The sequence below is a fragment of the Condylura cristata genome, unplaced genomic scaffold, assembly GCF_000260355.1.
Source record: "Condylura cristata isolate star-nosed mole 26May11 unplaced genomic scaffold, ConCri1.0 scaffold00004, whole genome shotgun sequence".
Classification (NCBI taxonomy): domain Eukaryota; kingdom Metazoa; phylum Chordata; class Mammalia; order Eulipotyphla; family Talpidae; genus Condylura; species Condylura cristata.
The window spans coordinates 25,078,655-25,091,779 of NW_004567105.1; the positions used below are offsets into that span (position 1 = coordinate 25,078,655).

The 13,125-nt window shown below is 34.6% G+C and overlaps 1 protein-coding gene across 2 annotated transcripts in view; it reads left to right on the forward strand.

Moving 5' to 3' along the window:
• Positions 1-13,125, forward strand: part of PPP1R12A (protein phosphatase 1, regulatory subunit 12A) — a 120,636-nt gene that overhangs the window by 53,265 nt on the left and 54,246 nt on the right. For both annotated transcript variants that reach the window (XM_004675858.2, XM_012720428.1), the window contains exons 4-5: positions 5,619-5,778; positions 9,753-9,897. In XM_004675858.2, coding sequence (XP_004675915.1) covers positions 5,619-5,778; positions 9,753-9,897 — 305 coding nt within the window. The remainder of the gene's footprint in view (positions 1-5,618; positions 5,779-9,752; positions 9,898-13,125) is intronic.

A 13,125-nucleotide genomic window follows, 5' to 3' on the forward strand; every position in this document is an offset into this window, starting at 1 on the left:
TATTTTAGGCAGGGAATTTGGATGAATGGAATCTTGAACACTTGAGGAAACTAGAAAAATAGATATTAAAACATTGCAACCTAGAAAGAAGAATATCTTATCTATCCATCTTGCTCTGATGAGTGCCTAGCTAAATTTCTGTTAGACACTTGTTATTCTTTAAAATAAATCATTATATGAGCCCTCCCTGGTGGTGCAGTGGGTTAAAGCACAGCACTAAGAAGCTAAAGCCATTTCAACATGAATTCGATCCCTGCCCTAGAGGTGATCCACATGGCATGGCAGACCTCTCCTGACCCACCTGCTGCTCCCCACTCTGGTCTCTGGTGAATCCTCTCACTGCCCCTGCACCTCTGGCCTGTACTCCAGTTCTGTATGCATAAATAAACCTTTTTTTTTTTTTTAATTTAAGAATCATTATGTACTGCTGTTTAATATTAACAATTATAAAATTAGAAAAGACATGGAAATGCATTGAAAACACTTTCCCTTTGGTTTCCTTGTATATAAACTCTGACTCTGTATAAAGGCTGACTTTGACTGTAATTGTTCATTCTGTATTGATTAATATTCAGCAACTGTTCGGAGCTCTGTATTTGAAAGGGAAAAAAGACAATCATTGTTCTTAAAGATTTCAGTGTTATAGAAGTGGCAAATATATAGCAGACTTAACAATGCTTCGTGCTAAAATATAAATAGGGATAGAATGTTGTGAGAGAATAGAAGTGACTAAGGGCTTGCCATAATACAGTGAAATTTTAGGTTTTTTTTTTTTAGTGAACTGAAATAAGGTCTATACTTATTCAGTCTTTTTTGTTTGTTTGTTTGTTTTGTTTTTAAAGATTTATTTATTTGTGCATACAGAACTGGGATACAGGCCAGAGGTACAGGGGTGGTGAGAAGATTCACCAGAGATAGAGTGGGGAGCAGAACAGGCAGATCGTCGAAGTAAAGTACACTGCTGAGGGGAGCAGCGGGCGGAATAAGAAATTTCTTTACATATACTTTAAACTTGAATGATTTGTTTTTACATATATATGAGTATAATTTGAAAGCAGAAGAGAGTAATTATTTTGCTGTTAGAGTTAGCATGAAATAAATAAACCTAGAAGTAAGAAGTAGTATTTTTTATTTCTAGTCCAAAGGAACTTTAGAATACTAAAAGATGGTAAAAACATGGGGATAAAGATAATTTTAAAAATAATGTTTTAAAAGACAATGGAAGAAAAAAGGCATAAGTAAATAAATCAGTCTGAGAAAAATCACAGTAAAAAGGTTATTCTGATATAGTAACAGTTTTACTTTTCTGAATAACATTTGACATGTTAAGTAAGTTGGGCTGGTTATCTTCTAGTAGAGAATTTTTGATATATAAATTTGTTATAGAAATGATGCTTGTTAAATATAAATTATAATTTGTCTTTATTACTTAACAATATATGATTGTTTTTACAAAGTCTATTTAGAAAATTTGTTTCAGATTTCGTAATGAGAAATTATGATCTCTTGTTTGTAGAGGACTTTATTTGTGTAACGTTAGAGTTCAAAAAGCATTTTTCAGTTAGCTCTCCTAAGACTTCCCACTTGTAACTAAGCAGGTGTTTCTTTTAACAAACATTTTCTCGTTGGAAAATAACAGCAACAGCTCTCTGCCCACCTGTGTCTATGCAAATGCCTCCTTTTCCTAATAAACCTGTCCTTTTAAAATGTGTAAAAAAAATTTTTTTGTTTTCTAATTATGAGCTTTTTTTTAAGATTTTTTTTTATTAATTTTTTTCTTATATCATTGTAATCCCCATAGTTCTTCCCAACAGCTTATCATCTGTGAACCATCACCATATTCCCTTGTGTTCTTCCTTCTAGTGGCTTGACCCCACTTTTACCCATTTCTTTGCTGTATGCCTCAGTCTATGGTCAGCTTACTAGCTTTGGCTTTTTATTGACCTTTGCTTATTTTCTCTATATACCACATATGAGTGAGACTATCCATATTTACCTTTTTCCTTTTGACTAATATCATCTAACATTAATCCCTTCTAGTTCCATCCATGTTGCTGCACATATAGCATGAGTTTATCTTTTTAGATTGCTGAGTATAATATTCCATTGTATAAATATAACACAACTGTTTGATCCATTTGTCTATTTTGGGGAAACACTGATGCTAAAGGAAACTCACACTCCTATGTTTATGGTTTATTTATTTATTTTTTTAGTTTTGTTTTATTTAATGTTTTCTCTTTTTAAAATAATAGTTTGCTTTTACTTCATTTTATGTGTTTTTTCATCTCAGTTGTAATTCCCTTGGGCTTCCCATCACCAATTCACCCATGTGCCATCACCATAGTCCAGTGCATTTCCCTCCCCGCACTGTTTTTGATCCCATTCCCCTCTCCACCCCCGTAAAATGTCTCTGGTATATAGCTGTTCATTATTATTATTATTATTTTCTCACCTGGTCCATTATACTCCTGCTGTGAGTAAAAACATCTGGTATTTTTCCTTTTCTTTCTGGTTTATTTCACTAAGCATGATCTTCTGCAGCTCCATCCATGTTGCTGCAAAAGACATGTGTTTTTGTTGTTGTTGTTGTTGTTGCTGCTGAGTAATATTCCATTGTGTATAGCTGCCAAATCTTTTTAATCCAGTCATCCACTTTTGGGTACTTGGGGTGTTTTCATGTCTTTCCAATTGTAAATAAAGCAGCAGTAAACATGGGGTGCAGGTATCTTTTTGAATCAGTGTTTTTGTGTCTTTTGGGTAGATACTTAGGAGTGGGATTGCTGGGTTATGGTCTGTTTTTTAAGTTATGCTTCAGTTGAACAGTTTGTGTCTAGAATGCTAATTTGTTAAGCAGTAAAGATAAGACACAATCCAGATAGAGGATAATAGGTCATACAACAGCACAGACACATGATCTATGTGTAGATCTAGATGTACTGTGGTAGAGGAGAAACCCTAGGGACTAAAAATGGTTTGAAACCAAATCTTAAAAGTATTATTTGTTACACTAGAGAGACTAAAATTTGTCTTATAGAGAGTTGCTAACCATGGACAAATATATGTAGAAATGAGAAATAATTATATTTTGATACAGAAAAAAAACATTTGACAGTGATGTGGGGAATGAATCCTTTGGTACTGAAACTTAAAGAAGTGGTAATCAAAAGTTGAGACAACTATAGTGGTTGATAGCAGGCTTGGAAAAGGCAACTCAGAATCTTATGTTAGTTGAATTGGAGTTTGAGATAAAGTAAAGGGAAGATTCAGATGACTTTCTCCTGGTTGGGTAAGGAGTAGTAGCTAGCAGAGGGAATACAGGATAGTCATCAAGTACATTTCCTGGGAAAATGATTTAGGATTTCAGCATTGAATTAAGGATCGTCAGAGTGTACATTATTTTTCTAGTCTTCTCTGTTCACTCAAATATCCACTAGATATCTCCATTTATGTCTTACTAGAGTGTTTCAAACTTTTAACATTTCCAAAATTTCAATTTTAACTTTTTTAAAAAAGATTTACTTATTTTTTTTTTTAGATTTATTTATGTATACAGAACTGGGGTACAAGCCAGAGGTGCAGGGGCAGTGAGAGGATTCACCAGAGACAGAGTGGGTAGCAGAACAGGCATACTGACAAGTACACTGCTGAGGGGAGCAGTGGGTGGGTCAGGAGAGGTCTGCCATGCCATGTGGGTCACCTCCAGGTCAGGGATTGAACTTAATGCAGAGTGGTTTTAGCTTCTTAGTGATGTGCTTTAATCCACTGTGTCATCAGGAAGGGCCCCAATTTTAACTTTTATAATTGTCCAGGCTAAGAATCTATTATTCGTCCTTGACCTCTCTTTTCCTCATACATTGAAACATGGTGTGCCTTGAACAATACTAGAATCAATTTCTTTATTGCCAACCTGTTTCAGGTTACCGTCACCTCTTGCCTGGATTATTGCAGTTGCCTCCTAATACTTTAGTTTCTACTCTTTAATTTTTCATCTTAACTGATCCTCTTTACTTATTACCCTGTTTATTGTCCTCATTACCTGTAGACCCCTTGCTTTCTTCTAAAAACAAGAACACTGCATATAGACTACTAGTATTTCCCTGTGCTTAAAATCTCCCAGATTATGACAGTAACTTACTTTATTTCTGTCTCTAATATTACCATACCAATCTATATAAAATAGCAACTCTCTTACTGTTCTGTCCCTTTTCCCCTTGTTTATTTTTTTCTACACAGACATATCTTCTACATATAAGAACATTACTTCACCATCAGTAGCACTTAATGAAGTACCTGACGTATATCAGGCATTCAGTACATAAAGAAAGGGTGAACTGCTGAATGAATGATTAAAAATTACTGACCAGACAGTTAGGTACATAAAATTGAATTATAAGAGAGATCTTAGCTGAGGAGAGAATGTGTGTATGTAGTTGTTTTTTTTTTTTTACTTTTATTTCTTTGTTCATCACTCTTTTAGTAAACATTTGTTGATCCCTTTCCTTTGTGTCAGGTATTCATCCAGACAGTGAAGATGTAAGATAAAAAACAAAGTGGTATCTTTACCTTTAATAGGTTCAGAGTTGGCGAGTGTTAGACAGATTATAAATGCATGGTAGTATGTACTATTTATTAAATAACTAGCAATTGAAACGGTAGACAACTGAACTCATTCATGAATTTCAGGGTGATATAACATCTCTGCAGGATGTTGAGCTCTTTTACCATAAGAATTAATGTCCTATTCCTTTCTGAGGTTTCCCCATTCATCACCAAAGCTTCACACATAGTATTGAATAGATGTTTTTTTTTTTTTAAAGATTTATTCATACAGAACTGGGGTACAGGCCAGAGATGCGAAGGGTGAGAGGATTCACCAGAGACAGAGCGGGGAGCAGAACAGGCATATCTAGGAAGTACACTGCTGAGGGGAGCATCAGGCAGGTCAGGAGAGGTCTGCCACGCCATATGGATCTCCCCCTGGGCAGGCGAGAATCGAACTCATTCTGAAGTGGTTTAAGCTTTTTAGTGCTGTGCTTTGACCCGCTGCACCACCAGGGAGGGCCTGAATAGATGTTTTAAATGAATAAACATCTATATAATTTTTGAAAGTTATAGCACTAATTGTAATAACTGTGTTAAGTTAGAAACGGTAAGAAAGTTTGGTGCAGAAATAATCTGTTTTAAGGTCTATTAATTTTCTTTAAGGCAGGGCCTCTAAGTTGAAGTGTTCAATAAACATTTCTGCCTGCTAACCTAGAGTTCAGACATCTGGCTTACTAATAGAAATGGAGACTTAATTAAATATGGGTTGTTTTTAAACTTCCTTTTTAGAACCTAGAGGTTATGTTCTTTGGGAAATAAGCAAAAATTTTTAAAGCAAGAAGAATAATCAGGAAAAAATAAAGCCAAAAATTAAAGTGGGACAAGACAAAAACAAAATAGTCAGTAAAAAATAAAGTAGTTGCAGTGTTCTCACATTTCTTTATTTAACTAGCATGGTATATGCAGCTTATTTAATTTTTATTTCAACTTAAATTGCTTTGGACAACTTTTATTTTTCTAACAGGTCATTTTCTACAAAGAAAAGATAAAAATGAGTATTTTCATTTTATTAGGCGTTGATATAGAAGCAGCTCGAAAGGAAGAAGAACGGATAATGTTAAGAGATGCAAGACAATGGCTAAATAGTGGTCATATAAATGATGTACGACATGCAAAATCGGGAGGCACGGCACTTCATGTTGCAGCTGCAAAAGGCTATACAGAAGTTTTAAAGTAAGTATTTTCCAGTCATTTTTGCTTTCTGTTTTGGTTTGTTTTCTGTATTTCATTGTTCTTTAAGGTATCTATAACCATTATTTTGAAAGTACTTGTTAAAGTTATTTAATATCTTTCACAGAAGACTACCTTGAATATTATTACTTTGTTTCTAAAGCTCTTTACTGTGGAATATTGATTATTCCACCGATTAGTTGCAATTTTCTTCACTTGCAGTTTTCTAGAAAGTTAAATTTCAGTGCCAGATAATCTTTATATGTTAACCCTTGGGTTAAGAAGTTATTAGAGTCATTTTGAGGTTCTCTGGTTTCTAAGACTAAGAGAATGTTTCTATTACCATCAACTTCTGAAAACTTTATTCATACTAAGTGTTTATTTACATGTAATTTATCTAAAATACAGGGTTTTTTTTTTTTTTAACTGTGTGAACACTGAAACTCAGAATGCTAATACCACAATATTAAATATTAAGCCATATGCAATTTAGACTACAGGGCCATATCAACACATTTCCTTGGAACAAAGTTCCTTTATATTACACTAAATTTTTGCTTTGATTTCTTTTTTTTTTTCCTTGTACAATGCAAAAGGTGTGAACTATATGAAAAATAAAGTTCAGTACATAACTTTTGTTATTTGTTTTGTGAAAGGAAATAATACTGGCCCTCAATAAAATCTACAGCATTTGGACTTTATGTCGCTTTTGTTCACTTGGACTTTCACTATCAACTTGTTCTCCTTATTCCCTCTATTCAATAAAAAGTCAGAATGTTTTAAGTGGGCCAACTATTTCCAAGTTCCTCCTGTTTTCACTCCCTACTTTCTTCAATAGCTTAAGCCTTTTCTAGACAGTATAACTAGCATTTGATTAACTTCCTTGTCCCCAATCTGTTTCTTTATAATCCAAACCTTCAAACCTTCAGACCCCATTAGCAAGTCATGAAACGAACTTAGTGAGTTGCTGGCAGAAATTTCTTTTAAGAATTGAACATATCAAAAAGTATTGCATATGATAAAAGTAAATATTATTTAAAATTCTTAATACTATATAATATATGTATGAGTACTGGATTGCATTGTAAAATAGGAATGTACACTTCTTCCAAGTAGTTTTTATAATTAGGATATTCAGTCTCTTTAAATCCTTCATTAAGATTCTCAGTGGGGAGCCAGGATTAAATTAAAAAATTCCTCCTTAACTTAGGACACCGAACCATTCATCATCTGACCACTGACTCCTCTTTTAAGCGAAGCTTAAAATGCATTGTTCTTCAGGTATACATGATTCCAGCTTTGTATATATCTCCTTGAAGTTATGTCATGATGTCTTAATGCCTACTCTTGTTTCTGCCTAGATACCTTCATTCACCATCTCTTCAACTTGGAGGCAAATTCCTTTTGATTCTTTGACTCAGTTCAAGGCTCTTAAGCCTGTGAAAAATATGCTCAACCTCATTCATAATAAGTGCAGATAAAGCTAGAATGAATTACCAGTTTTCATCTATCATACTGTCAAAGATCAAAACATTTGGCACATTGTGTTTACAAAGTGGGGGAAAAGGCACTCTCTTACATTACTGGTGGAAGTATAAATGGTAATTGAGCAAATTCCATCAAAATAGCAGTTATTCTTTGGCTTAGCCATTCTACCTCTAGGAATATTTTTTTACAGATACTCTCACATAGGAAATAAGGTATGTGCTGGCAGCTTTGTTTATAATAGTAGAAGAACAGTTGAGTATATTATGATATCCTTTCACTAGACTACTATAGCAATTAAAATAATAAGGAAAGACAGTGAAGATGTTTCAAATCATGTGTCAAAACCACAAAAGTATGCATCATTTGTATTTACTTTTAAATATTTTAATTGAATTTGCTCATCTTTGCTAAACTCTGTAAGGATTCAATTAGATTTAGTAGTATTTATGGAGAGGAGAAACTGGATGGCCAACAGAAGTAAGCAAATGACTTATTACCACTGGACTCTTAATTTTGAACTTTAGGAACTATGTTGCATATGAAAATATATATGAACTGAAACTTAAATAGAGGAGATCGGTTTCAAATATAAATGATTTCCCCACTTGCCCTCTTCCCTTTATTTTCAATTGATTTTTATGCTTTTCAGCTCTGTAATCTCCATTTGGTTCTCCATTACAGAACCTGTTTGTGAGGATTGGTTTTTTTTTTTTTTTTCACTTTTGTCCTTCATTAGAAGTTCCTTTAATATGATAAGTACTGTCTTTTTTAAATGAGTATCTGTATAACCTGCAGTACAGAAAGAGCCATGTTTGTGAGGCAGAAATTGTTACCTTCCTTTCTGATTCTTCTCTCTTCTCACATACTCCCTGAGTACTTACAATTTTATGTCCGTCAGGATGTTTAACATTATTATAGTTCATATTTTCTCATGGGAGATAAATATTTTTATTATCTTATTTCTGTTTCTTAATATAATTTCTGGTATATATCCATTGATGGGCATATTTTTTTAAAGATTTATTTATTTATGCATACAGAACTGGGGTACAGGCCAGAGGTACAGGAGTGGTGAGAGGCTTCACCAGAGACAGAGTGGGGAGCAGAATAGGCCAACTGACAAAGTACACTGCTGAGGGGAACAGGAGAGGCCTGCTGTGCCATGTGGATCACTTCCAGGGCAGGGATCGAACTCATGCTGACGTGGCTTTAGCTTCTCAATGCTGTGGCCCACTCTGCCACCAGGGAGGGCCAGTGAACATTTTTTAAACTTCAATCTGTGGACTTGTAACTGTTACTTATTCTTTAGATCTGCCACACTTAAATGACTATCTGCTGACAGGTGAAAGACAGTTATATGAGGATGATAGAGGAGTCTTTCTAAAACTACAGATTGTCCAGGCCAGTATATCCTAATTTAGTAGGACAAGGGTAGAGCTGTGGACATTAAAAAAAAAGGGGGGGGGCAAGCTATTCACAAGGTTCTGTTTGGAGCCACAGTTGGAAACAGCTCTCTTGTAGTTAGGAGCTAGTGGAATCAGTTCTTGAAACATAAGTAAGTGAAGGGTTATTAGGGTTATTAGTTATCACTACCACCTCCTATAGGTAAAAAGAAGCCCTTCTCAAGCTCAACATCTTGGAAAGTAAGGTAAAGGTCAACTAGATTTCATGAATTGTGAAATATTTAGTGTTCGCCTGTGTGTGTGTAGCTATGCTATGTGAAATTTGTAGACTCAGCATTTGCTCTCTGTGAGCTTAATTTCTAAATAAAATACAGGTTTATCTTAAGATATAAATGGAAGGCCATACTAACTCTTCGCATTGTGTTAAAACTCCTGTTTCCTAGCTCTGTTCTGTTGGTGATTGGAATTCTGCTTCTTTACTACTGCAGAAAACTTAACTTGAACCCCTGGAATATTTGTTTTGCTTTGTTTTTGTTCCTAACAGTGAGATTGTCATTTTTCTTCGAACACTTCCCAAGATCTTGAAGGCTCATGACAACTTTCATAAGCCACTTCTCAAATGCAAGGCAACAGATTAGAAAATAACCTTGTTTTTAATTTTTTAGAGCACATTTAGCCTGGTGATATAACATATGAATACCTGAGGACATTCCCTGTAATAAATTGTTTTAACATAATTTTTTAAATCTTACATTGAAAAATTATAGGCTTTCCTGTGAAAACTTCAATTTCAAGTCATATTAACAAGAATTAACCAGTGTCATACCAAACCATGAGACTTACCGTCACTAGGAATTAATTAAAGCTGAATGCATTATTATGGTAATAACTCAAAATCCTCTTTTTCAGTGCTTTCTGAGGATTGCTTTCTTTTCCCCTGTTTAGTTAATTTAGGGGGTAGGGGAAATTGGAACTATAAAGAGATATGTATTGTAAATTTGTGTTAACTTGCATGTGATAAGCTGTTATGTTTGCTCAGTTTTATACTTAATTGATTATGTTTTTAATTCGTCATTTCTTCTCTAGACTTTTAATACAGGCAGGCTATGACGTGAATATTAAAGATTATGATGGCTGGACCCCACTACATGCTGCGGCACATTGGGGAAAAGAAGAAGCATGTCGAATTTTAGTGGACAATCTGTGTGATATGGAGATGGTCAACAAAGTGGTAGGTTTTAAGAATATATTTAAATATTTTTAACTTTGAGAAATACAGTTTTAGTCTCACAGAATTATAGAAATGTAAATTAATGTAATTTCTAAGTTTTATCAAATATAGAAGTCATAGACATGGAAACTATATTCTCCATGACAGATACAGAGATTAAAATTATAGTGATAAAGATATTCAAGGAAATGGGATAAAAACTGAGAAAAACAAATGAATGACAGTAGAGATAAAGTCAATGAACTAAAGACAGAAAATGAAACTCCATGAGAAAGGCAACATAAACATAAGAGGTGGAAGAGAAAGTAAAAGGAACAGAAAATGTATTTAAAGAAATGATGGACAACTTCCCAAATCTATGCAAGGGAATAAATGTACAAGTACAGGAAGTTAAAAGTACTCCTACATACCAAATAAAACAAGATTGTCAACAAATTATATGATAGTGAAATTTCTAAAAGTCAGGATAAAGAAAGAATACTAAAGTTGTCAAGAGGGAGACAACATATATAGATACCCTGATCAGGCTAACTTCAGATTTTTTTGAAGAAACACTATCAGTGAGGATTGTGTTCTTAACTGTCAGGTTAACTGTCTTAATATGATGGAAGAATAAAAACGTTTCAGCATAGAGAAGTTCAGTGAGTTTTTGCAAACAGTTAAACCACCCCTCCAAGAAATGTTGAAAGAAGTTGACAAATTTAAACCAAAAAGAGGAAAATACTCAAAGAACTAAGTAAGAAAGTAGATAGGCCCTTACAAATTCAGAATAAAATGGCAGTGACAGACTGTGATATAATAGTAATCACCTTAAAGGTAAGTGGACTGAACTCATCTATTAAGACACAGAATATCTAACTGGATCAAGAAACAATCCACACTTCTACTGTCTTTGGGAGACAGACCTACCTTCTAAGACAGACAAATTCTAAGTAAAAGGCTGGGGGAAAAAAATGTATGAAAATATATTTAATTACTTTTAGAGTTAAATCAATTCTTACTAATTGGGAATGTAATTTAGGGAAATGTATATTACAGAAACTTGTGTCTGCATGAAAGTGGGAAACACATTCTAAAAATATCTTAAGGGCCTCCATGGTGGTGCAGGGACTAAGTTTCATAGATATCCAGCTATCTACAGCCATTGCAGCATGAGTTCCATCTCCAGTCAGGGAGTTTACACATATGGCATGCCTTACCCACTATTGCCCTCAGCAATATATTTCAATAAATCACTTATTCTATTCCCCACTCTGTCTGGTGAATCCTCTGCACTGGCCTATCCATTGTTCTTGGCAGGTCATGGATGCTACAGTGTCACTGAAAGGTACCCATTAAATCCTATAAGTCTAGCAGCAATTCCCCAATTTGTAACACTATCTGGAACTGGGTTTCTGTTTGGATTCAGTGATCTCTACCATAAGAGGAACTCCTCCCTTTCCTGCTAGTCTACTGAAGTTAGGTGCTTAGTATGAAAAAATGATAACTTTAGGTATTCGGTATTCCAGAACCCATCCTCTAACTCAGGATTCTCCAAATGGGGAATCCTGCAGGGTCTTGTTACATGCAAAAATAAATAAATCTTAAAAAGTAAAAATAATAAAATTTTGGTCTTACTGTTAACTTATTTGCTAGCCTTAAAATAGATTAACTATCGTTTTAACTTATAATGAGCTAAATGATAAGGTTTAAAATTTAAGATTTTTTGTTTTTTTGAAGATTTGCATTTTCTACATGCAAGAACTGAGGTGTAGGCAAGAGTGTGGGGGTCAGGGAGTAGGAACGGATTCATCAGAGACAGTGGGGAACAGAACAGGCAGATTGATTGAAATACACTGCTGAGGGGAGCAGCAGGTGAGACAGGAGAGGTCTGCTGTGCCATTTGGGTCACCTCCCTGGCTGGGGATAGAACTCGTGCTGCAGTGGCTATGGATAGCTTCATATAGCTTGCACCACCAGAGAGATCTCCCAAAATTTTCTTAAATTTAAAATTTTGTTACCTTAATAATTAAAAGAATTGTTTTATAAAAATATACTCAAATATACCCTCTTAAGATAGTAACTAAATGCGGCCCTCCGTGGTGGCGCAGCAGGTTAAAGCACAGCACTGAGAATCTAAAGCTGCTTCCGCATGAGTTCGATTCCCACCTGCCCCGGAGGTGACCACATGGCGTGGCAGACCTCTCCTGACCCGCCCGCTGCTCCCCTCAGCAGTGTACTTCGTCTATCTGCCTGTTCTGTTTCCCACTTTGTCTCTGGTGAAGCCTCTCACCGCCCCTGAGCCTCTGGCCTGTACCCCAATTCTGTATACACAAATAAATAAATCTTTAAAAAAATTTAAAAAAAATAGTAACTAAATGCTTTCCTAAGTTTGTGTTTTCTCTTAGTATTACAATGATTGGTAGGTAACTTTTTAATTTGGTAATTGTCATTATAAAGTGTTAAATAAGAATAAGGATGTTTCCCTACTAGTGGACGCAAGCACACTTTTTTCCTAATTCTGTTTGAATTTTATCTTTCTGTAAAGACAGTGGAGAAATGGAACCAGATTCATTTCATTTTCCCTTCATCCTGCAAGAAATAGTTGGAAAACTACTTGTGTATATACCGTGCACAACATAAGACATAACCCATCCTGTGTTTCCTCATCTGTGTGAAGGGAATCATACTAATACTTGTCTCAACCACTTCACTGATTGGTCTGAAAATGAAGAGAGTTAGAATAAGTAAGGAAAAGAGAAAGAGGAGACTGTGGGGTTAGACTTCAACAATGGTTGCAGTGGGACTTTGGTAATTTATAGATTTATTGATCTGATTAAACTCATTTTCAGTAGTAATTTTTTTGAAGATTGATTTCTTATTGATATAGTTCTTATTTTCTCATATTGCAGCATTTTGTCTTCAGTTATTTCTTGATTGCTTTAAATGAGTGTTGTACTGTGTTTATGATTAAGTATAACTAGAGCCTGTTAGTAGTTAAGAATCAGATTTGTAATCTGTGTTTCTAATCCTATACTTGGTGAGTTTAAAAGGCATGATTAAGTTATTGTGTTAATTTATGTACTTATAGCCTACATTTTACTTTAGTTTTTAATTCTTTATCAATTGCTGTTGCAAAGTAGATTCATTTATCTCAGGAGAAATGAAAACAAGGATTAATAAGGTGATTAAATTTATGATTCTTATAAAGGAAAATTCCTTGAACACCAGAATAACCCATTACATTTT